Below are 24,730 nucleotides of genomic sequence, written 5' to 3' on the forward strand. Positions count from 1 at the left end.
TGGTGGGTCAGCCATGGATGGGGAACAAGTAATGTCTGGGGACTGCACAGCCCAGTGGGCTGGAACCACAGGATGTGCAAGGGAATCAAGGCAACCAGGCTGTGTGGGAAGGTTATGGTCACACCGTGAAGCCCTGAATGACAGGAAAAGCATCATCTGGCTGATTCAAGTCACTTAGGAAGGAGGATATTAGAAACTGACTTCATAACTTCAGGAATTCATTATCCAACAGGAAAAATTAAGATTTGCTCAACGAATCTTCCGAGACATACTCCTGAACACATGATTCAGCTGTCTTGAGAACAGAGCAGAAGGGCCGAGTCCTAGCAGATGCCACTGGTGGGGGTATCCATGTGGAATTTCCTGCCACACCTGGTACCTGCGCATGATATTGATACTACTAGTAAGACCCTCCCTCCCAGCCAGGTCTGTATTAAATCCTTCACATACCTCACTTCATTGAACTTTAACCCTTGTATCAAGCCAAAAAAGTAGGCACTGTTAATATCCCCAATCTGCAGATGAGCAAAGCAAGCCCAGAATGTTGGGTAACTTGCCCAGGGTCAGGGAGGTAGGAAGAAATCCTCTAACTCAGGACTAGTCTGCAACTACCCTCCTACCTCTCTGGCTAGTAAAGATTAAGAAGTCGGCATTAGCTTCTAGCTTTCTGGAAAAACCCAGCCCAACCCCTTCCAAGAAGGAGGCTTTGATTTTTTAATCAAGATGTGTCCACATTACATTTTATTGAAAGCCTATTTTCACACATAAACACGTCAGCCAAAAAAGAAAGTACATAAATTCCAGTCTTATCAACAACCACAGTTACACACTTCTTCAATTATTTAATTCCATGTCTTTTTTTTAAAGGTCTCAGCCGCAGGCACTAATCAGTAGATTAAATTACCCGAAACTCTTTCCCCTTCTTCACACTCCTACCTCCCCCGTTTCCACCTCTAATGTTATGAAGATATGTTTCTTCCTATGGTAAAGAATTAAAAACTTTCAACCTCTCTAAAGCTTCATAAAAAAAAAAAAAAAAAAAAAAAAAAAAAAAAACTTTCAACCTGGAATATAACAATTGATTCAAATGCAGGATACACTCTGGACTCAAAGGCATTCTTTGAGACATTTCCTGTTTTTTTTTTTTTAATTAACTACAATTACTTCTCTCTCAGATCTGTGAAGGTCAACACTGCAGTAATTAACTCTCATGCCAACCTCCCAATAAGGTTTCCGAAGAACTGAATAAGCTCTCTTTACCAAGCCACCACACCCTCTGGCACGGAAACTTTCCTTTGCTGTCCACCTACCAAACAGTGTGCTGAACCCTTACTGAAAAGGTGAGAGTGGCACCATGACTCCTAAGTCTGCACTGGTCCATCCAGGCCGAAGGACCAGGGTGCTGGCTAATTTTATATCAACTTGACTAGTCTGTGGTGCCAGTTGTTTGGTGCAACTCTCGTCTAGATGCTGCTGTGAAGGTATTTTATAGATGTGATTAACAATGTATAAAATTGCTTTCAAGTAATTTCAATTGTTTTCAAGTAAACCCGATCACTCTCTGTAAGGTGGGTGGGCCTATAGCTGATAAGCCTTAAGAAAAAAACTGAAGTTTTCCCTCTCTTCCTGGAGAAGAACGAATTTTGCCTCAAGACTGTATCAGAAACCCCACTCAAGTCATCAGCCCACTGGCCTGCCCTTGAGGTTTCAGTCTCAAGACTACAATGTCAACCCTTACCTGAATTTCCAGCCTTCAGTTGGGCTGCACCCCACAGGCCTATGAGGCCTGTGTTCAACCAGCTTCAAGACCAGGAAAGAGCCTGGAGTCAGCAACAGAGACATCGTCAGTGGTTTAATGGATGGGGCAGCTCACACGTCTGAAGCCAGGTCCTGGAGCAATACCCCCACTGCATGCGGCAGACAGTGGGGAGGACGTGGAGGCAGTCTTTGCTTCCGGGGCAAAGGGGAGGTTATTAGTTACAGGGGAACTGACGTCAGGTGGTCTCATCTGTTACCAGGGAAAGGAGCGTGTCCCTCACTGCCCCTTTCAAAAGAACAATCAACACCTGGGGCCTGGGGCAAGCACCTAGGAAGGTCAGTCAGATGACTGGGATACAGGTGAAGTAGGCAAGGGATGGGCAAGGGATGTGCAGAGAGCAAGAGAACAGCCATCTTGCGTGGCCTGTCCATACATCTGCCCCACAAATTTCAATCTTGCTGACTCTACAAATGCATGAGCCCTCTCCCTACCCCCTTCTCTGCCTCTTTCTCCATTTATATATACATATATACTATTGGTTCCAGAGAAATGGGACCAACTGGTAACACCCAGTGGCCATGGAAGTAACAACATTACAATGGTAACAGATTTTACATACTTCAAAACCATACATCTCATTGATCCTAACAACCCTGCAAGGAGAAAGCAGGTATTGGTCCAGCTTTTCTGACTGGACTTTCAAATCAGGGAACTCTGCATTTCTCTGAGTTGTTATCAGGGAGACATAAGGCTCAACCACTAAACTCAGAGTCCCTCTTCGATGAACTAGGGAGTTTAGACTAGAGGAGCTCTAAGTTTTCCACCAGGTCCAATAGAACATGAATTTTATGAAGTCCCCCAAGTCCTGACTGGTTAGACTGCTGCATCTTACTGAGATAGCCCCAGGAGAAGTGGGGGTGCTATTTACAAAGCTTCCACATGCAACTCAGCTCTTTGGTGAAAGAAGTATTAGTCACTCAGTCATGTTCGGCCAGGCTCCTCTGTCCATGGAATTCTCCATCCAAAAATACTGGAGTGGGTAACCATTCCCTTCTCCAAGGATCTTCCAGACCCAGAGATTGAACCCGTGGGCAGACTGCATTGTGGGGAGTCTGCATTCTGCACTGTGGGCAGACTCTTTACTGTCTGAGCCACCAGGGAAGCCCCAGCTCTTTGGTAGGCAAAGTAGACCAGCCAGCCATCTAAACTTGACTTCTCATTCAGAGATACTTCTGCATCTTCTCTTGGTCCTTAATTATGCCCCCTTTGTTTTGAGAAATATACACATACACAAAGGCATCCACTATTTGGCCTGAAAGTTCAGACTCTCCTTGCCTCCAAGCCTTTCCACACATGGTTAACAATTATTAAGTGCTGTGAACTAGTCACTGTTCCCAGTGCTTCCCATGACTGTCTCATTTAATCTTCACACCAACCCTAAGAGGCAAGTTCTATTATGATCATCTCTAGTTACTGAGGAAGAAACCAAGACACAGAGAGGGTAAGCCACTTCTCAGAGGCATCACAGCTAGTGAGTGGCAGAGCAAGGATTCAAACTCTAGAAGATAAAGACACAAAGCAATTTCCAAAATTGGGGGATTAACATCAGATGGTGACTCCCTAAAGGATGGGACTGTATTTTATTAATATTACTATCCCCCCTGCCAGAGTCATTTCTCCACGATCTGAGCGAGCTGGACTTGATAAGCTCATGTAAGTCTTACGACTCAAGTTGCTTTAGTGATTAAGAGAATAAATGCAAAGTGCTCAACACAGAATCCAGCACAGGGTAAGCACTGAACCACCAGGAACTATTTCTTCTCACAGCACCCAAGCAGAACTCCCTGCAGACTCTAGAGAGTTTCCCAGGTGTGGAGCCCTCCCTGGAGGTCAGGGCCCCAGTAACTAAAGCAAGTGGCCTGGGCACAGCCCTGGAGGAGCAATTCTGCCACATGGCTTGGTTCCAGGCCTCTGAGGCCTGCCAGAGGCAGCTGATGTGGGTAGTGCTCCTCCCTGGCAGTGAGCCCGACAGCTAACAGCCTCTGAAAGAACTTTCACAAGAATCAGGAGCAGGGAAACTTCGGAAAGGGCCAACAGGAGACTCCTCTGTCCCTCGGATCTTAGAGGGACTCAGGGGAGCACAGAGATGGGGGCCCATCCCAGTTGAACTGGCTGAAGGAGCATCCCTGTTTCCTAACTCTGGCTGCACTACTCCTGCAGGAGATGTTGCTAAATGAGTTCTAGGAGAAAGGCGTTTTGGCCAAATGGCAACTGCAACACAAAGTGAGCCTCTTTTGTATATTTCTGAAAGCGTCACTGATATCTCTTCTGATAAAAGGAAAGCCCAGACAGAAAAGCAGGCTGCTCCACTTTCTGCACCCAGTGCCCCAGTGGCCTCTGGAGCTGCCCTTTCAGGTACACAAACTCCTGGATCAAAGTCAAATCCTGAAGGGAGTTGTGGTGAATCCCAGTCGAGCAGAGTCTGCTTCCTAAAGGCTGACCCTGGGGTGTGGTCCAGCCCTGCCAACTGCCCAGGCTGCAGACAGATGGAGCCCAGGTGGGCCAGGCGCCCGGATCAGCTGTCTCAGTGGAGAACTGAGCTGTGTGCCTCTTCGGTTTCTTCATTTGTGTATGGGAATCCTTTCTGTGCTGGGCACTTTAAGGCGCCTATCAAATCCTATCTAGTGCCTACATAGTCCTACCAAATCCTTCTGAGGGAGTGTTGGGCTGCACCCCACAGGCCTACCAGGCTTGTGCTTGCCCAGCTTCAAGACTGAAGAAAGAGCCCAGGGTCAACGACAGAGACTGTTGATGGTTTAATAGATGGGGGAGCTTACACATCTGAAGTAAGGTCCTGGAGCGACACCCCAGTACGTGCCATGAACAATGGGTACAGCTGGCGCAGTCTTCCCTCCTAGGGATGAGGAGGGAGGGAGGGTACCAGTTATAGGGGAACTGACATTGGGTGGGCTCATTAGTTACCAGGGAAACCAGCAGAAAGGCATGCCCCTTTGATAAGAACAATCACCAGCTGGGTCCCTGGACAAGTAAATGGGAAGGTCAGTCAGATAAGTTTAGATAAAACAAGTACTGGTCAAGCAGGGGATGTACAGAGAGCAAGACAACAGCCATCTTGAGTGGCCTGACCATACCTCCACCCTGCACAACCCTTACAATCTTGGTCTGCCCCTCTTTGGCAATATCCCTGGTGTCAGGTATGTAGAGGGCACTGCAACCAAACACCACAGATACAGACAGGTCACTATTGGTTTTCACATTAGAGGAAAATAATCCCATCTCATGAACAGGCTCAGAGGTATGTTAATGGGGAAACACGTCATAGGCTATACATTTTATCACTTATATCCAATTTTCAGGGCTTCCCTGGTGGCTCGGTGGTAAAGACTTTGCCTACCGGTGCAAGAGATGTAGGTTCAATCGCTGGGTCAGGAATATCCCCTGGAGAAGGAAATGGCAACCCACTGTAGTACTCTTGCCTGGGAAATCCCACGCACAGGAGCCTGGCGGGCTACAGTCCATGGGGTATAAGAGAGTCAGACATGACTTAGTGACCAAAAAATAACAACCACCCAATTGTCACACGTACATTGTACATATGCTTTTATTTTTTTAATATTTATGTTGCTGTGCAAGGTCTTAGTTGCAATACGTGAATTCTCAGTTCCCGCATATGACATCTAGTTCCTTGACTAAGAACCCGGGCCCCCTGCATTAGGGGTGCAGAGTCTTAGCCACTAGACCACCAGGGAAGTCCTACCTGTGCTTTTAGCAGCAAACTTAAAAGCAAGCAGTATAACACTTCATAAGTAGTTATACCCTGGCAATTTCACTAGATAATTTTCTTCACAACCAGAACATCAGGGCAAAAGTACGGCTATAGCACAATAACTTTCATCAATACAGACCTCAGTTAACAGAATTAGAATGTAACATTCACTGAGACAGAATTTTACTCTCTTTAAAATTACCCTCATCTCCACCAAACATAACCTAATCAAGACTAATTTGTTTGCAAAACAAGTCTGGTCAATTGACCACAGCAGCTCCTCCAAACTGGCTGTGGTGTAACTCCTCAGAAAGAGTGTCAGACTGAATTCCCAAAAGGCCTCTCAGGGCCACGAAAGCCACGCCAAAGACCTGCTATCAGGCTCCATCTCAGGGGAGTTCTGTGTTCTAGAGGTCCCCAAGATATTGAGATTCCTGCACATGACCGGAGAGTCTTTCCCATTCACCTGCTAAGGCTGCTCAGAACCCGAGTCTCCAATTTCTGGCAGAACCAGGCAGAGAGAAAAGAAAAATGATTCTATTCTACCCACAGGTGTAGTTTACAAAATTGTTGTAAGTCATAACTAACTTAAAGGGAAGGGCTTCCCTCTACCTGGAGAACACAGATCAAAACCAGTAACATTTCAGACAAAACCCATACACATTATAACCATATTCACCAGTTCACTCAATAACCAATCCTTTTGTTAACTTCTATGAAGCCATCAGGTTTTCTATTAGAATCCTTTAATTTTTTTACACAGTTCAGCAGTATGATCTGAAATTTATTAGAGGCCTATACCTGTCAAAACATTCTTCCTATGAATCTTCTTAAAGACAAAGCACTGTTGCCAAAGCATCAAGTAAAACAATGCTGCTGCTGCTGCTGCTAAGTCGCTTCAGTCGTGTCTGACTCTGTGTGACCCCATAGATGGCAGCCCACCAGGCTTCCCATCCCTGGGATTCTCCAGGCAAGAACACTGGAGTGGGTTGCCATTGCCTTCTCCAATGCATGAAAGTGAAAAGTGAAAGTGAAGTCACTCAGTCGTGTCTGACTCTTAGCGACCCCATGGACTGCAGCCCACCAGTCTCCTCCATCCATGGGATTTTCCAGGCAAGAATACTGGAGTGGGGTGCCATTGCCTTCTCTGAGTAATACAATAACTATTCATAAATGACAAAAAAGTAAAAAGGCACAGTTAAACACCTGATCACAATGTAATTGATAAGGAAACAGTTACAAGAGTTAAGATTGATTATAATCTTAACCCTTGAAAACCTCAGTCTCTGGCAAAAACCAAGAAGTAATTGTGCATTTCCTGATTGAAAAACTTAATGCTTCGGTCCCCTTCTTGTAAGCAGGCAAAGGTAGATAAACTTAGACCTGCCCGGCAATTAATGTTCCAATATTTTATCCTATTTGAAATGACCCATGAACACTTGTCTTTCAACTTTAGTTTCAAGCCTAAAATCTTCAAGTCACTAAAATCTGGAGAGACTATTTCAGATAGACATTCCCAAAGTATAATTATTTCTATAGAATTTACCTAAAAGTTCTTTTTACTCCTTTACTCTTAAAGATCACATAAAATTTAAGTTCCAGAGAGGCCAGATAGATAATTGACATATAAAAGGCACATGAGGAATACCAATTCCTTCTAGAAAGCTGACTTAACCAGTTACCAAAGCCTCCCTTTAATACAACAGCAGAGTCATTAGAGGCCATTTTTCTATAGATCTCTTGGCAGCCCCCATTCACCAAGGACAGCCCACTGCGTCCCCTCATACAAGCAGATAGCCACCTCAGAATTTCCCCATAACTTCTGGGATGACCCCCCTCAACTTTTGGGCCCCACATGCTCGTGGATGACGCCCACAACTTTCCATTCCCTGTCCTGTATTTCCCAACATCTTGGCACTCATGGGAGTTTCCTCAGTCTCCTGGCTGCTGTGCCAATTGTTGGGCCGAACCCTGCAAGCCCACAAAGCCTGTTGCTTGCCCAGCTTCAAGACTGAAGAAACAGCCAGAGTCAACAACAGAGACATCAGTGGTTTAATGAACCAGGGAGCGTACACGTTTGAAGTAAGGTCCTGGAGCAACACCCCACCGTGTGCAGCAGACAACAGGCAGAATATGGCAGCAGCCTTGACTCCCAGGGCTGGAACTGAGGCCAGGTGGGCTCATTAGTTACCAGGGAAACCACAGAGGGGCAGGCCCCTCATAGCCCCTTTGATAAGAACAATCACCAGCTGGGATCTAGGGCAAGTAGTAGGATGGTCAGTTGTGTGCATAGGGTACAGGCGTAGCAGGAACTGGTTGGGCAGGGGATGTACAGAGAGCAAGAGAACAGCCATCTTGAGTGGCCTGACCATACACTCACCCTTACATACCCTGCACAACCCTTACAATCTTTGTCTGCCCCTCTTCAGCGATATCTCTGGGGTCAGGTATGTAGATGGCACTGCAACCAGATACCACAGATACAATACAGAAGCCACTGTGGTTTTCACTAAAGATGGCTGTTGTCTTGCTCTCTGACCATCCCCTGCTTCACCTATATCTTACTCACCTGACTGACCTTCCTAGATACTTGCCCCAGGCTCCAGCTAGCCATTGTCCTTATCAAAGGGGCAATGAGAGACACAGCCTTCTAGGTTTCCCTGGTAACTAATGAGCCCACCTGACATCAATTCCTCTATAACTGGTACGTTCCCCTCCCTCTCTCATCCCCTGGAGCAAAGACTGCCAACACATCCTTCCAGGCACCTGCTGCATCAAGGTGAGTGTTACTCCAGGACCTGGCTTCAGACTTCATTAAACTCCATGTCAATTCCATGTCAACTCCCCTCTCCATTAAACCACTCATGTCTCTGTTGCTGACTCTGGGGTCTGTCTTCACCCTTGAAGCTGGGCAAGGCCTGTGGGTGTGGTCAACAGGGAGGTACTAATATCTCCATTTTGCAAATGAGACTGAGGTTCAGGGATGCTAACTGACTTGCTCAAGACCACACAACTACTAAGTGGGAGAGCTCAGCTTCAGCCCCAAGCCTGCCTCGTTTCCAAACCTGTGCTCTTCATCACCACCTCAGGCTGAGGGTGCCAGTGACCTGCCACATTTTCACCACTTACTAGCTGCATGACCTTGGGCACTGACTCCAACTCTCTATACCTAGATTTCCTCATTCATAAATATTGGGACCTAATGCCCAGAAGAAATGGGTACCAAATTTGGGGGCTCATAATATGCCAGGGATTCTTCAAAGGGCTCTGTATGTCACCTGTTGCTATTATTATCCTTATTTATGCCCACTAGCACAATACAATTAAGGAGCTTCTCCAGCCTCACCTACTAGTAAGAAATCCAGAATCTCCATGCAGGTGTTCTGGCTCCTAAGACTCTTAAACTCTCACACCTCTGCCTGGCATGTTTCTGAGACATAATTTGCTAGTCAATTAAGCCTGGTGCTCTGCAGATTCACTTTGGACCCTGCTTGAGGAGATAGGCATTCCAAGAGTTTCAGAGGGCTTCCCTGGTGGCTCAGTGGTAAAGAATCCACCTGCCAATGCAGGAGATGTAAGAGACATGGGTTTGATCCCTGGGTCGGAAAGATCCCCTGGAGAAGGAAATGACAACCCACTCCAGTATTCTTGACTAGACAATTCCATGGACAGAGGAGCCTGGTGAGCTATAGTCCAGTTCAGTTCAGTTGCTCAGTCATGTCTGACTCTGTGACCCCCAAGGACCACAGCACGCCAGGCCTCCCTGTCCATCACCAACTCCAGGAGTTTACCCAAGAGCTACAGTCCATGGGGTGGCAAAAGTGTCGGACAGGACTTAGTGACTAAAACAAAGTTTTAAAACAGTTTCAAAAGGGCTCCTCAAGGCCTCAGTGTCCTGCAGAGGTGCATGTAAAAGGCCTCTTTGCAGCGCTGAGGATCAAAGGAGAGAGAATGAAAGTGTTAGGACACAGGGGACACGCCTCTGTGTAGGATTAGAGTCAGAATCATAAACATGGATCCACACCTTCTGGGCTTCTGACTCCAAGAAACTGTTATCAAGAGAAAATAGTCACAGAAAAGAATTTTGAAAATAAGCACAAAGCTCTGAATCAAAATCTTGCTAACTCCATCCTTACCCTCCTGGGCAATAATTTTAGCTGAATTATGATGCTCAGCCTCAGGTCTCGGTGTTCCATAATTAATCATGTCTTTAAATGAGACTTGTGCCATTGCCAGCAGTTTTGATCCACTGCACCCAGCCCTCCTCTCCATGTTGAGAATGGCTGTGGCCCCTGGGCTCTTGAGCCAGCAAGGCTGATCAGCTGCTCCAGGTATGAGGGAGAGCTGGGAATCGGGGGTGTCTGTGGGTGGCTGCTTGGTAGTGGGAGGGCCTGGAGGGTAGAAACGCAAGAGAGATGCCAAGCACAAAGAAAGCCAGACACCCACAATGCAGTGGGAAGGCGCCTGGGCAAAAGAGTCTTGGTCTGGGCTTCTGGCCCTTGCCTTTTCCTGGTCACCCTGCTTTGGCCACTCTTGTCCTCTCTGAGACTCAAGGTCCTCATCTGTGAAAGGTGTATAAACAATCATGTCCTGGACACCTGCTAGAGTTGTTATGAAGAACAAACACGAGGAAGCCCAAGAAACGGCTCTACACTGTAAGTGCCCTAGGAGGAGGCTCCTTCCTCAGGCCATGTCACATCTGGAGGCCATCTTAATGTGTCCAGCACACTGGGACAAACTGGAGGTCATCTGGGGCCTGGAACAAGGCCGCTGAAGTCTGAAGTGTCCGGCTCCAGGGAACCACTGCCCCAGGCCCTATTGCTGGTCTGATTGGATGCCCTCAGGGCTGAATTTGCCCAAGGAAACAGAACCTGGATTGTCAGGTTTAGGGGTCTAAGTTACCCCAGGGTAGGTCAAATGCACTAGTTACCCCAGGGTAGGTCAAATGCACTAGTTACCCCAGGGTAGGTCAAATGCACTAGTTACCCCAGGGTAGGTCAAATGCACTAGTTACCCCAGGGTAGGTCAAATGCAGGTGTGGCCAAAAGCCAGTGTGAATGTTACAGCCTCAGGGTGGGCCCCGTAAGCCAGCCCCACCTCAAACCTAGCATGGGGTTCTCCCCAACACTTGGCCTCTTCAGCTATAAAATGAGGGATTTCATTTTTTTTTTTTTTTTTTTTGGTGTGAAATAAATGCATCTATGTGAAGCTTTAGTGCAATGTTTCATAGCTGGTCATCAATATAATCTGCAAAAATAATGCTTCCTTTCCAAGAGATTAAACTTCTTTAACTCTGAATTCACTGAACTCTTCCTGGATCTACAGCTAGACTATAAGCTGCATGCATGCAGCAGTCAAGTCCGGCTTGTTTCCCATCCGACTTGCAGTGCTGAGACCACAGCCTGGCAAAGTACACTCTTGACCAAGATCTGCTGAATGAGTTTATGCTTAAGAGGAGCAGTGGGAAGAAACAGAAGGAAAAAAGAGGGTGGAGAGAGACAGGGACTGCCCAGGCAGTGAATTCCAACAACGAGGAGAGGTAACCACAAGGAACATTTTTTTTCCTTTTTTTAAATAATGAAAGAGAGATAAGGGAAGGGATTAAAATAAAAAACAAAACATAAGTTATCCTATTGCAATGATAAGATGATGAAAATAAAAATCCAGAAAACTAAGGTAATGAGAAGTAGAAACTCACCCTGCCATTTAGGATCTTACTATTTTATATAAGATAAGAGTTGTGATCTCCACTAATAAAATGGCTCCCACTTGACTCTCAGAAGAACTGATTCACCGAGAAGTTATGTTAGCTCTGAGCTTCTAAGTCACAGCACAGTCCTAAAGACTTATGTACCCTGTGGAAACTCACCACAGGCGGGCCGGGTTTTGTTTTTTCTTTTAAGTTCTTTTGTTCTTGGTACACAGTCTTCCTCTCTTAGACTGAGTTCAGATGACCTGGCAGACAAAACAACTCAATTTGTTCAGAGGAGGAAGAAGAATCATAATTTGACTTGGATATTTAAGGCACACATTGTGTTTTTTCTGTGTAACTACAGTGACCTCCAAGAAGACACAATGGAGGCTTTGGAATCAGAGTTCAGGGTTGAATTCTAACCTGTCTCTGCCTCAGTTTCCTCGTGGGTAAAATGAAGATCATAATAATACCTTGTTGCTGTTGTTGTTCAGTCGCTAAGTCATGTCTGACTCTTTGTGACTCCATGGACTGCAACACACCAGGCTTCCCTGTTCTGGGCTATTTCCCCGAGTTTGCTCAAACTCATGTTCATTGAGTCAGTGATGCCATCCAGCCACCTCATCCTCAGTTGCCCCCTTCTCTTCCTGCCCTCAATCTTTCCCAGCATCAGGGTCTTTTCCAATGAATCACCTCTTTGGATTGGGTGGCCAAAGTACTGGAGCTTCAGCTTCAGCATCAGTCCTTCCAATGAATATTCAGGGTTGATTTCCTTTAGGATTGGCTGATCTCCTTGCAGTCCGAGGGACTCTCAAGAGTCCTCTCCAGCACCACAGTCCAAAAGCATCAGTTCTTCAGTGTTTAGCCTTCTTCATGGTCCAACTCTCACACCCATATATGACTACTGGAAAAAACCATAGCTTTGACTATACAGACCTTTGTCGGCAAAGTGATGTTTCTGCTTTTTATAGCAACCCACTCCAGTACTCTTGCCTAGAAAATCCCATGGACAGAGGAGCCTGATAGGTTACAGTCCATGGGGTTGCAAAGAGTTGGACATGACTGAGCGACTTCACAAGTTATCATAGCTTTCCTTCCAAATAGTAAGCATCTTTTAATTTCATGGCTGCAGTCACCACACACAGTGACCTTGGGCCCAAGAAAATAAAATCTGTCACTGCTTCCACTTTTTCGCCTTCTATTTGCCATGAAGTCATGGGACCAGATGCCATAATCTTAGTTTTTGAATGTTGAGTTTTAAGCCAGCTTTTTCACTTGTATCTTTCACCCTCATCAAGAAGCTTTTTAATTCCTCTTCATTTCCTGCCACTAAAATGGTAATATCTGCATGTCTGAGGCTGTTGACATTTCTCCCAGCAATCTTGACTCCAGCTTGTGATTCATCCAACCTGGTGTTTCACAAGGTGTACTCTGCATATAAGTTAAATAAGCAGGGTTACAATATACATCCTTGTACTCTTTTCCCAGTTTTGAACCAGTCAGTTTTTCTATGTTTGGTTCTAACTGTTGCTTCTTGACCTGTATACAGGTTTCTCAGGAGACAGGTAAGATGGTCTGGTATGCCCACTCTTTAAGAATCTTCCACAGTTTGTTGTGATCCACACAGTCAAAGACTTAAGCGCAGTCAATGAAGCAGAAGTAGATGTTTTTCTGGAATTCCCTTGCTTTTTCTATGATCCAACAGATGTTGGCAATTTGATCTCTGGTTCCTCTGCCTTTTCTAAATCCAGCTTGTACATCTGGAAGTTCTTGGTTCACATACTGTTGAAGCCTAGCTTGAAAGATTTTGAGCATTATCTTGCTAGGATGTGATATGAGGACAATTGTGTGGTAGTTTGAACATTCTTTGGCATTGCCCTTCTTTGGGACTGGAATGATACCTGACCTTTTCCAGTCTGTAGCCACTGCTGAGTTTTCCACATTTGCTGGCATATTGAGTGCAGCACTTTCAAGCATCATCTTTTAGGATTTGAAATAGCTCAACTGGAATCCCATCACCTCCACTAGCTTTGTTCACACTATTGCTTCCTAAGGCCCACTTGACTTCACACTCCAGAATGTCTGGTTCTATGTGATACTTCCTGAAAACGATGTGAAGATGAAATCGATAATACGTACAGGTCTGAGCACAGAGTGAGAATTTAGTAAATGGTGGTGGTGGAGTAATTGGTTGTTACTCACCATGCCGACATCTCCAGAAGGCCTAAGCAGCAACCAACACTTAAAGCACTTCCTACATGCTTTCTCTTTTGTAATTACTTTCCGAGTTTTGGATTGTTATCCTCTCTATTTTACAGATGAGACAACTGAGGTAAGAGATGCTGAGAACGGTGAGTGGGAGGACATGGTGAACTCTTAGCCACAGAGGCTGTTCTGTTCTCTGTGCTGTCCAACACAGCTGTCAACAACCTCATGTATCCATGAATATTTGAATGAAATAATATTAGCAATTCAGTTCATCAAGTCACACTGACCACGTTTCAGTGATCACTATCCACACGTGTCTCATGGCTCTGTTGGAGACAGCAGATCTTGGACATCACCACTATCATAGAAGGGACTATAAGACAGCAATGCTCTAAACAATCAGGCACACAGTAGGCACACAAAGACGTGTCTGCCAAATGAAGTAAAAAACACTTAGTAAAATGATCTATTTTATTCTCACCATAATGACAAGCTGTTCTGACAAAATACGAACCCCAGCTAGAGCTCTCTTCTAGGTTGTAGCTTCACCTTCTAAATGGAGAACAGGCAATTCTCTGGCAGTCCAGTGGTTAAGACTCAGAGCTTTCACTGCCAAGGGCCTAGGTTCAATCCCTGGTTGGGGAACTCAGATCCTATAAGCAGCACAGCCAGAAATAAACAAATTAAATAAATAAAAGGAGAGCAAACAGGTTCTGCCTCAACTGTCTTCATTCAATTTGAAAACATTTATTTAGTCCCTAAACTAGCCTACTAATTTTTCACTTTGCAATGTGCAAAGGAAACAAAACTTCAGGAGGCAAGATGGCATTAAACATCTATTTTTAGTCCAGGTACCTTAAATACTCATTTGACTTTTATAACCTTCAGGGGTAGGCCTTATAACCACCTCACAGCTAGGAAAACTGAGATTCAGAGAGATTTCTTGCCATTGATTAGACCAAAGCCCTAATATCAAGGTCCGAGGTAGGCTAGGACTCCCCCGCCTTCCAGTTTCCTTTGAGATGCAGCTTAATGGATCCCAAATAGCATGTGGAAACTCTGAAGGACTACACACTCAGGATCAGTTTTGTAGTTTGTGGGCACAGGGATCTGTGGGCACTGGTATCATTTGGTCCCATCTGGTTCCCCTGGCCTGTGAGATCCTAAACTGAATGACTGAAGGGAGGAGCCAGAATCATTCATTCAACACCACTAATTGGTCATCTACTATCTGCCAGGCACTGAGCAAGGTGTTGAAGAAGGAGACATGGCCCCTGTGCTCAAGAAGCTTCTAGTCTCTGGAGGAAGCAGACAGAAATCAAATAAGCCAGTAAATACACAACTGCATATTCCACTAAGTGTCACGAAGGAGTGTAGAATGTTAGGGGAGAGGACTACAGGGCACCTGATCTGGGGCTACTCTGATCTCCTAGGATGTTCTGGGGGCAGAAACAGGGGGCCCTCTGGTTCCAGCCTTGCCCTGGGGAGTCCAGGCCAACTGGGAGACCTGGCACTGCAGGGAACCAAGGCTATTTTCTACTTGCCTTCTGCTCTGCTATGGCTGCCAGCACAACCTGAGCTACACAGACCTCACAAGACCAGGGCCCCACTGGTCAAGAGGCCACCAGGCCCTTGAGCTGCTGCTGGGCCCCGATAGGCAGGCTTCTGGTCACAGGAGGGCTGCCTCATGGCTGGCCACTAAGGCTGCAGAAACACTATGAATTAATGGGGCAAGTATGAGCTGACAATCCAAGTCAACAGAGAGTTGCTAAGAACCTACTGTTCACATCCATTAAGATGACTATTATCCCCCAAAAAACAAACCACAGAAACAAACAAACAAACAAAAAAACACAGAAAATACAAAATGGTGGTAAAAATGTGGAGAAGATGGAACCCTTTTAGCACTGTTTGTGGGGATGTAAAATAGTACAGCCACGATAGAAGAAATCAGTATGGTGGCCATCTTGAGCAAATCTGAGTTCCCTGCAATTAAATAACTGCTGACACTCCCAGGTGGCTCAGTGATAAAGAGTCCACCTGCCAATGCAAAAGACACAGGAGACCCGGGTTCAATCCCTGAGTTGGGAAGATCCCCTGGATAAGGAAATGGCAACCCAGGCCAGTATTCTTGCATGGGCAACCCATGCACAGAGGAGCCTGGCGGGCTGCAATCCGTAGGGTCTCAAAAGACAAGACTTAGTGATTGAGCACACACACAGACAGGACACCGTACCCCTTAGATGGTGGAACAACTGAGTCCTGAGAGAAGGACCTTCTGTGAGACCGCAGTTCAGTTTGGTTGAGGAAATACTCCTCATTGGACTTCTGGGAGAATGACAAAATGTGTCTTTGCTATCACTTTCCATTTCTGTGCTTTTCTTCTACCTCTCTGGACCTCCCTCTCCAGTCTCAGGCAGGTAAAGCCCTCAGGTCGGCCTCTGGCAGGGCTGCCCCACCTAGCCCTGCAGGCCTGCACAGGCTGAGCACTCCCTAACCCTAATCCTATTTCACAGAAGAGAGTGAGAAAGCATGGTCCAGCTAGCCTGCCCAGTGCAGTTTTCTTATTAATTTAGTTCAGTTGGGCTGCTTCCGTAGTACTGTTCACATTAGTTTCTTCCTTCTCATTCTAGCCATGAAATGAGCTCCCTCTGTCTTAGAAAGCACTTGTCTCAACTAGTACATCCCTTACTTAGTCTTGTTGTTGTTCAGTCACTTAGTCATATGCAACTCTTTGCGATCCCATGGACTGCGGCATGCCAGGCTTCCCTGTCCCTCACCATCTCCCAGAGTTTGCTGACGCTCATGTCCATTGAGTCAGTGATGCCATCCAACCATTTCATCCTCTGTCCCTCCCTTCTCCTTCCCTCAATCTTTCTTATACCTGACTAGAACTAAAACATCCACAATGCTACCTACTGGCTCCCAACTGGTTTATGAGTAAAATGTAACCCTAATCACACCAATTACTCCTTGATCAACCTCACCCCACAGGACAGGGGCTCCCTGGTCTTTTCTGATATTTTTCCAAACCTGGAATGTCTTTCTTTTCATTATTTCTGTCATCCTTTAAGATCAACTCAAGGACACCTCTCCATGAAGATTTCCTCTCTTCCTCTCTTTCCTCTTGCATTATAACCTTTGCATGCCTATTCTGGTTTGTAACTCATTCTTGTGTTCCAACCAGCTGGTTCCCTAGACACAGAAGACAAACCATGTGATATGTATTTTTCTAGACTTAATTTCTGTTATACTGTCTGGCACATTTTAGGGCTCCATAAAAGTAAATGTTATCAAATAGGGAAGGAAGTTTAGGAATTCCCATGTGCAATTTTATATATGTATTCATTTAACCCTCAAACATCCCTGCAAGGTAGGAGATATAATAACTCCTAGTTGAACTATAATAACTCTGCAGCTGAAGGTTTTAATTCATTAGCTCATGAGCACTTAGAAAGTAAGAGGTGAAAATTGGAATGCTCATTCCTAAGCCTCCCTAGCTCCAAAACCCAGGGTTTTTGCATCCTCATGTCCAATAAGCTTTTACCCTAATGCTCAAGGCCAAGTTTGCTGATAAAGCTTAAATGTCTAAGCAGCTGTTTCTAAGAGAAAACTGCTCAGAGTCTCTCAAAGCACACCCCCTACGAAACAGAACAGCTGTTCAAAAGGACTTACAAAGTAAAGTAATCACTGCCAAATTATGGCAAACACATTCTGCCTTACAGACCACTGAATGTTTCATGCACAAATTTTCAACATAAAACTGGCAGCTTCACAGTTTTATGTTGGATCCTTTTCTGGTCAGGATCAAGGAAGCAAAAAGTAGTATGATATTGATTTGCCCTTGGGTAGCAGGTGCTAGGGACTCGGTGCTCAGAAATGTATGAAGTGGCCCTTTGCCAAGCCTAATCCACAAAGCACCTGAGAGAATAATAAATGTAATTCTTTCTGAAAGAAGAGAGAATGGTGGACTTCTGACCATTTCAAGACCAAGAATTAATGACTTTATTGTCTTACATCTCCTGCCAGGGCATTGTTTCCAGGGTCAATCTTTAAAACATATATTCAACATCTGTGATATGATAGAGTGGCAGAGGACATAAAAACTCCATGACTTCTTTTTTTTTTTTTAATCATTTATTTATTTATTTTTGACATTGCTGGGTCTTTGTTGCCGCTCTGGCTTTTCTCTAGTTGTGATGAGTGGATGCTACTCTCCGGTTGCAGTGCACGGGCTTCCCATTGTGGTGGCTTCTCTTGTTGCAGAGCACAGGCTCTAGGGTGCCCAAGCTCAGTAGTTGTGGCTCCTGGGCCCTAGAGCACAGGCTTAGTAGTCGAGACGCATGGGCTTAACTGCTCCTCAGCATGTGGAATCGTCCCAGACCAGGGATCAAACCCATGTCTTGTGCATTGGCAGGTGGATTCTCTACCACTGAGCATCAGGGCATCCCCCACCTCCTTCGTCATGCCTCCGTGGCAGAGCCAGATCCCATGGGGATGGAGAGACCTACCAGCAAACCCCAACCAATCAAAGACCAGCACCCCTGGACATACCTTAAGGGCATACACTTAAGATTTGTTGTGCAGGAGGAAAACAAGTCACATTGATTTGTTTTTCAAAGGAAATTGTGGCTTTGTAAATAACTGCTGCTGCTGCTGCTGCTAAGTCACTTCAGTCGTGTCCGACTCTGTGCGACTCCATAGACAGCAACCCACCAGGCTCCCCCGTCCCTGAGATTCTCCAGGCAAGAACCCTGGAGTGGGTTGCCATTTCCTTCTCCGATGCATGAAAGTGAAAAGTGAAAGGGAAGTCGCTCAGTCGTGTCTGACCCTCAGCGACCCCATGGACTGCAGCCCACCAGGCCCCTCCGTCCATGGGATTTTCCAGGCAAGAGTACTGGAGTGGGGTGCCATTGCCTTCTCTGGTAAATAACTGAGAGTCTATAAAATATGCCTTTGGAAAGTGTACCTTTCAGAGTTTCCATGCCTTGATAAGGTGGGGACACTTTCCACAGATAGTGAGTCTCCAAACCCTGTTCTCCCAGAACTGATGGGGATGATTCAGTACCTTGAACACTTTTGCTTTCCAGAGTGTTTCGTAAAAACACCGCAGTAGTTCTACCAGAGGACCAGTGTGGCATGGTTGTCAGTTTGTGCCAGTGGGAATCTTTGACTAGCCCTACAGTATGGGCTTCCCTGGTAGCTCAACTGGTATAGAATCTGCCTGCAATGCATGAGACCCCGGATTGATTCCTGGGTGGGGAAGATCCCCTGGAGAAGGGATAGGCTACCCATTCCAGTATTCTTGGGCTTCCCTGGTGACTCAGATGGTAAAGAATCCGCCCGCAATGCGGGAGACCTAGGTTCGATCCCTAGCTTGGGAAGATCCCCTAGAGGAGGGCATGAGGCAACCCACTCCAGTATTTGCCTGGAGAATCCTCATGGACAGAAGAGCCTGGCGGGTTACAGTCCATGGGGTCTCAAAGAGTTGGACACAACTGAGCGACTAAGCATGCACAGCACGGTATGGTCTGGGTAAACCAGGTCACTGTGTGGGCCACTCACTAGGTGCCTTCACAGACGATAGTGAATGAGACCCACTGGATCTTTCTCCCATCATACTTCACCATTCTTAATTGGAATTTCATAGCTTTTCCCTTTACTTAAAATATCACTTTTCTAACTCAACTATTTTTTTCAAATTTTCAAGTAGCTAAGTAGTTTTTGCTAAAAATAGTCAGAGAATTCTCTATTGCATAAATCACAACCTTTGGGGAATTTCACAAATCTACTTCCTTTCAGATAAGCCACCAGAGGCCTATTTTTCAAGAGGAAAAAGGGATTCTCAGAGAGGTTAAGTGGTTTCCTCAAGACTACAAAGTTGATAAGCTCAATGCAGGGGATATCCTAGAAATACCAGGATTTCAGTCTCAAAATATGTCCAGATGAAATAACAAATATCTGGAAAAATAAGCAATAACATGACAATTCTTTAGTGATATCTGGACTAAGCAGTAGACGTTCCACAAAGACCTCAAAGAGCTACATAAGACCAGAAGTGAGAAAATTCTGGCTAATGGAATGGGCTTGATAAGGACAAATGAGATAACTGTTAGTAGTTGCTACAACTATGCTCTTTCAGAGTCAAATGTTGAATATGGACACAATGTTGCCACATTGTAAAAGTACAACAATATAAAAGTGTGCAAGAAAATTTCCATTCAACCAATCTTTTCAAGAGATTGGACACAGAGGCAGGAGGCTAGCCAAATGGAAGTCATCAGCAACAGTCAGCAAGACTGCCTTTAAAAGAAAAGAAATGCACACATATACGTACACAGACACACACACATACAAACACCAGGGAATCTGTCTTTCAGAAATGTTCACTTTTACAAGGAGATCCACTATAAGGATGTCCATTGCAGCCTCCTTGCTAACAGGGAGTAGCTACTTACAACTTTTAGCAAAAAATTACAACTTTTTAGCAAACTTACTCGGAGAAGGCAATGGCAACCCACTCCAGAACTCTTGCCTGGAAAATCCCATGGACGGAGGAGCCTGGTAGGCTGCAGTCCATGGGGTCAGGAAGAGTCGGACACAACTGAGCGACTTCACTTTCACTTTTCACTTTCATGCATTGGAGAAGGAAATGGCAACCCACTCCAGTGTTCTTGCCTGGAGAATCTCAGGGACAGCGGAGCCTGGTGGGCTGCTGTCTATGGGGTTGCACAGAGTCAGACATGACTGAAGCGACTTAGCAGCAGCATTGCAGCAAATTTACAACTCTTTAGCAAAAAATCAGAAAGGATTCAAATCAAACTATTCAGAGTAGTTACCCCTAGGTAGCAAGACTGGAGAGAAAGGAGGGACATGGTGAGAATTGTCACTTTTTAGTTTTATAATCTCCTTTGGATTGTTAGTCGGTTTTGTTTCTACATGCATATATTTTTTAATTAAAAATCTTTAATACTAAACAAACTTTTTTGATATGTAATGTTTGGGGGAATCATAAAGTCTTAGCCTTGGAAGAGGCCTCAGAAGTCTGTCTAATCTAATCTCAACTAGATTAGTCTCACAGCCTGGCTGTCTGTGTGAGACTCAAGGGAGAATGGCCAGCACAGACTGACAAGCACTCTGCTCTTATGATTCAGAGTTGGCTTGCAGAACCCAGCACACCCTAAGAATGTGAAAACTCTCTCCTTTTGCACTGCTAAATATCCATGACATCCACACCACAGGGACTTCAGTAATCCTCAGATCCTGCTGGTTCATACAAGGTCCTGAGTTCAGCCTCAGAAGGGGAATGAACATGAGAGACTGAAGTCAACTCTAAGTCAGTTGGCTGTGAGTACAGCACGTTCCCAACTAAAGTCTACAGAGGGGCTCGGTGTCAACACAGCCGTCACCATTAACACTCCCATCACTTCGCCATTCTTCCTACAATCCTACAGCTTGAAAAGAGAAGTGCTGATTACTGCCCGATCTTGCTGTTTTATGTACTCAAGAGGCAAAACTATATACAGTCAGTAAACTCAGGGGCTTTCTTTGGTGCTGTCTTGAACCTCTGTTTGGAGAAGGCAATGGCACTCCACTCCAGTACTCTTGCCTGGAAAATCCCATGGATGGAGGAGCCTGGTAGGCTGCAGTCCATGGGGTTGCTAAGAGTCGGACACGACTGAGCGACTTAGCATAACATGAACCTCTGTTAGGGCTTTTCACATCTTACTCTCCTCATTTCTCACTCACGCCACCCCATGAAGCACATCTGGTTTTGCTCCATCCCAACGGATGGATTTATGGTGATATCAGTATCCTCAATTCCGTCAGAATGTAATGTTACTTAATCTTACCCAGTGCTCAAAATTGGAAGGCATGCCTGGAAAGGGTTTGCTATCACCAATATTTTAAACTATTGGAATAGACTGAAAGCAAGAAAAATGCCAGAGTCATTATTATATCTGCTTTAGTGCCTAACGCAATGCCTTTCATACCCTGCTGAGAGCAGTTATTCAATACATGGAACTGTAAAATTATAGAGCCTTAAAACTGAAAGAAATCTCAGGGAGATAAGTTCCCCTGATTCCACAACTGAGAAATCTGAGACCTTGGTGGTTAAATCCGCATCATTGGCTGTTCTATGAACATTAGCCAGAGTCCAGATACTCCTGCTCTGGAGTTGAGTTGTTTCTTCCATTAGATTGCTTGTCAGGTGAATAAATGAACGACTTTACCATTCAACTTATACAACCAAAGGAGACTAGAAAAGAGACTGAAGCTAAATAATCTAGTAAATGTAATAATTTAGATAACCTATATTGGCCCATATTAACTGAAGTTTTCCACTTTCAGTTGAGTGTTTACGTTCACAGCCTTAGGCAGATGTAATTTTAGTCATGTAAAATTTTTGACCAATACATACTCACTCCAGACAAATAAGTCAGATTTCAATATAGTGTTAAATTCTAGTTCCTTTACAATCTATATGACATGACATTACCCGATTGAACCCAACATATTTTTACATGTCTTTACATGTCAATGGTGAAGGAAACAAACTTTTCATCTTATGTCCCAATTACGTAACTGCTTCAGGAAAAATTTTTTTACAAAGCCACAGTGAGATATCTGTCAGAATGGCTGCTATCCAAAAGGCGAGAAATAAAATGTGTTGGTGAAAATGTGGAAAAAGGGAACCTTCATACATTGTTGGTGGGGATGTGAACTAGTCCAGTCACTATGAAAAAGACTATAGAAATTTCTCAAAAAATTAAGAATAGAACTGCAACATAATTCAGCTATCCCACTTCTGGCATTTATCTAAAGAATAAACAAACACTCATTTGAAAAGACATGTGCACCCCTGTGTGCACTGCAGCATTATTTACAATAGCCAAGATATAGAAATAACCTAAGTGCATACCAATGGATGAATGGTTAAAGAAGATACAGTATATATAGATATGCAATGGAGTATTACTCAGGAATTTTTTAAAAGGGTAAAATCTTGCTATTGCAACAACATGGATACACCTTGAGGGTATTATTATAAATGAAGTACATCAAACAGAGAAAGACAAATATTAACACCCTATGATTTCACTCATATACAGAATATAAAAAACAAACTTAAAAAAACAAATGAACAAACCAAATGAAAAAAACAAAAAAAACCCAAAACATGTAGATATAGAGAACAGAGTAGCGGTTACCAGAAGGGGAGGGGTGGGGAGGAAGGCAAAATGTGTAACCGGGATCAACTGTGTAATGAAGAATGGAAATTAAATATTTGGTGGTAAACATGCTGCAGTACATACAGAAGTAGAAATATAATATTATATAAAACATAAAATGTTACAAACCACTGTAACTGCAATAAAAATAAATTTGGAAATAAAAAAGATTTTTTAAAAGAACACATGCAGGGGAACCCTGATATAACATGAGTACGTGATATTCACTAACCAGATTCTTAACTACATTGTACATTAAGAATCCAAGTTTTATCTCCCAAATCTTTTTTAACTAACCAATCATTTGGCAGCTTTAGGTTTCATTTCTCTGCTCATCTCAGAGGGGGAGATTTCAGAAGAGGAACAGAGATAAAATGGACAAAAGAAAGAAGAAAGGCACAGGTTACTCAGAAACTGGAAGGGAGAAGTAGTGAGTTCCCGGAGGAAGAGAGAAACGTGCTGAGGTTTGATCAGGATCCACACACTCATCAAGGCTCCCACTTTTTCTGCCCTCCTCTCCTACTCCTTTTCATTTTTCCTGGCAAGGAGTGAGCTGGCAATCTTACCAATGACCTTGGACAAACAGAACCCACTAAAGCTCCTAAATTCAGCTTTAGACACATCACTCCAGCCCAAACTGGAATGACCTACCATGGCTGAGAGTGTGCCATCCCTCCAACCGCTCATGTCCTCCTCCATTGCAATGAAATGTCAAGAAAAATCACCTGTCAGAATTACAACAAGCCTTTTAAAGGTGATCTACTCTACACCCCCCTCATTTGTTTTGCAGAAGAGAAAACTGACATCCAGAGATTTCTAAGTCACTAGAGCAAGTCCAAACTAGATGCCTAAACTGCAAATTTGCATTGTTCAGAGCTCTTTCCTCTAGGAGCAGTTTAAAAGCTACAGAACACACAAAAAACACCCTAACTTTGGAGAGATGAAGAACAACTACAAAGAAGCACAAAATAACATGAAACAAACCAAAACAATACCTTTACTCCACCTCCCAGAAGCCCAGTGACGATAAAAGCAGCAAAGGGCTGTTTTACCAAGTAATGGTGCTTCGAACAACTTAATTGTGCTTTTTCCTCCTTTATCCATTTCTCACAGGCAGAGGCAATAAAAATGTATACAAGACTACTGAAACTCTTAATATGAACCAACACAGAACTATTTTTCCCCCAGAACATTTTGATACTTGAAATTTGGTATATGGTTTACTACAAGGGCTACTAGAATTCAAACATCCGGTCATTCAATGAGCCTCAAAGCCCTGCGGAAAATCAAATGCCTTCCACAGAAATCGGTCCTCTCCCCTGACCTGTACAGGTAACAAATTCCAGCTATAGCCTCAGAGGATTTGATCAATCGCAGACTTTCAGAGAATGCGTAGACCCAAGAAACTAACATTCCAAAGCAGGACTGGAGAAAAAGAAGCAAACTTGACCTTACCCTTAAAAATAACAGAAACAATAGGATCCGGTTTCCCAAATTTCGTCTTAGGGATATTGCTGGCAGATTCCACAATCACGCGAAGCATGGCTGTCAATGGACAGAAAGCAAGCTTCAGCAACCAAGTTAAGGAGGCTAGGGCTCTGGATCCCGGCCGCGCTGCCCGGGAGAGAAGGCGGGGAATGACTTGTCCAGTGAAGAGGGAAGGAGGAGAGGCAATGGGTGGGTCCCTGACGGATTATTTACTGAAGGTTACGTGTAAACTGATATCCAAACGCTCCAGTCTCCGCAGCTCCACAGGCACCCACTTAAGAATTCGGGAAATGTGGAAGTGAAAAGGACAAAAGCCAGCTAAAAATAATTATGGGCAACAAATGAAACTGGAGCTAACAAATGTAGACAGGTCAGGAGACTACTAAAACGCTGCTGCTAATAAGTGACAATACTCGAAGCCCAATTAATTGGTTTTCTGTTACCCCTTCCATTCTTTTCTGATCTTCCTGGAGTTTTAAAACTTGACTGAATCAGTAAAAAAAAAAAAAAAAAAAAAAAAAATTTAACTTTTGCGGTTTCTTTTCTCCTGCTGTTGAGCATAC

General features: G+C 44.5%; 1 protein-coding gene across 1 annotated transcript in view; it reads right to left on the bottom strand.

The window, feature by feature from the left end:
- Positions 1-24,364, bottom strand: part of MYOF (myoferlin) — a 177,307-nt gene extending 152,943 nt beyond the window's left edge. Inside the window, exon 1 of the mRNA XM_055560619.1 lies at positions 24,135-24,364. Within this exon, the coding sequence (XP_055416594.1) occupies positions 24,135-24,222 (88 nt within the window). The 5' untranslated portion in view covers positions 24,223-24,364. The remainder of the gene's footprint in view (positions 1-24,134) is intronic.
- Positions 24,365-24,730: the final 366 nt, after the last annotated feature.

Source organism: Bubalus kerabau, chromosome 22 (genome assembly GCF_029407905.1).
Source record: "Bubalus kerabau isolate K-KA32 ecotype Philippines breed swamp buffalo chromosome 22, PCC_UOA_SB_1v2, whole genome shotgun sequence".
NCBI lineage: Eukaryota > Metazoa > Chordata > Mammalia > Artiodactyla > Bovidae > Bubalus > Bubalus kerabau.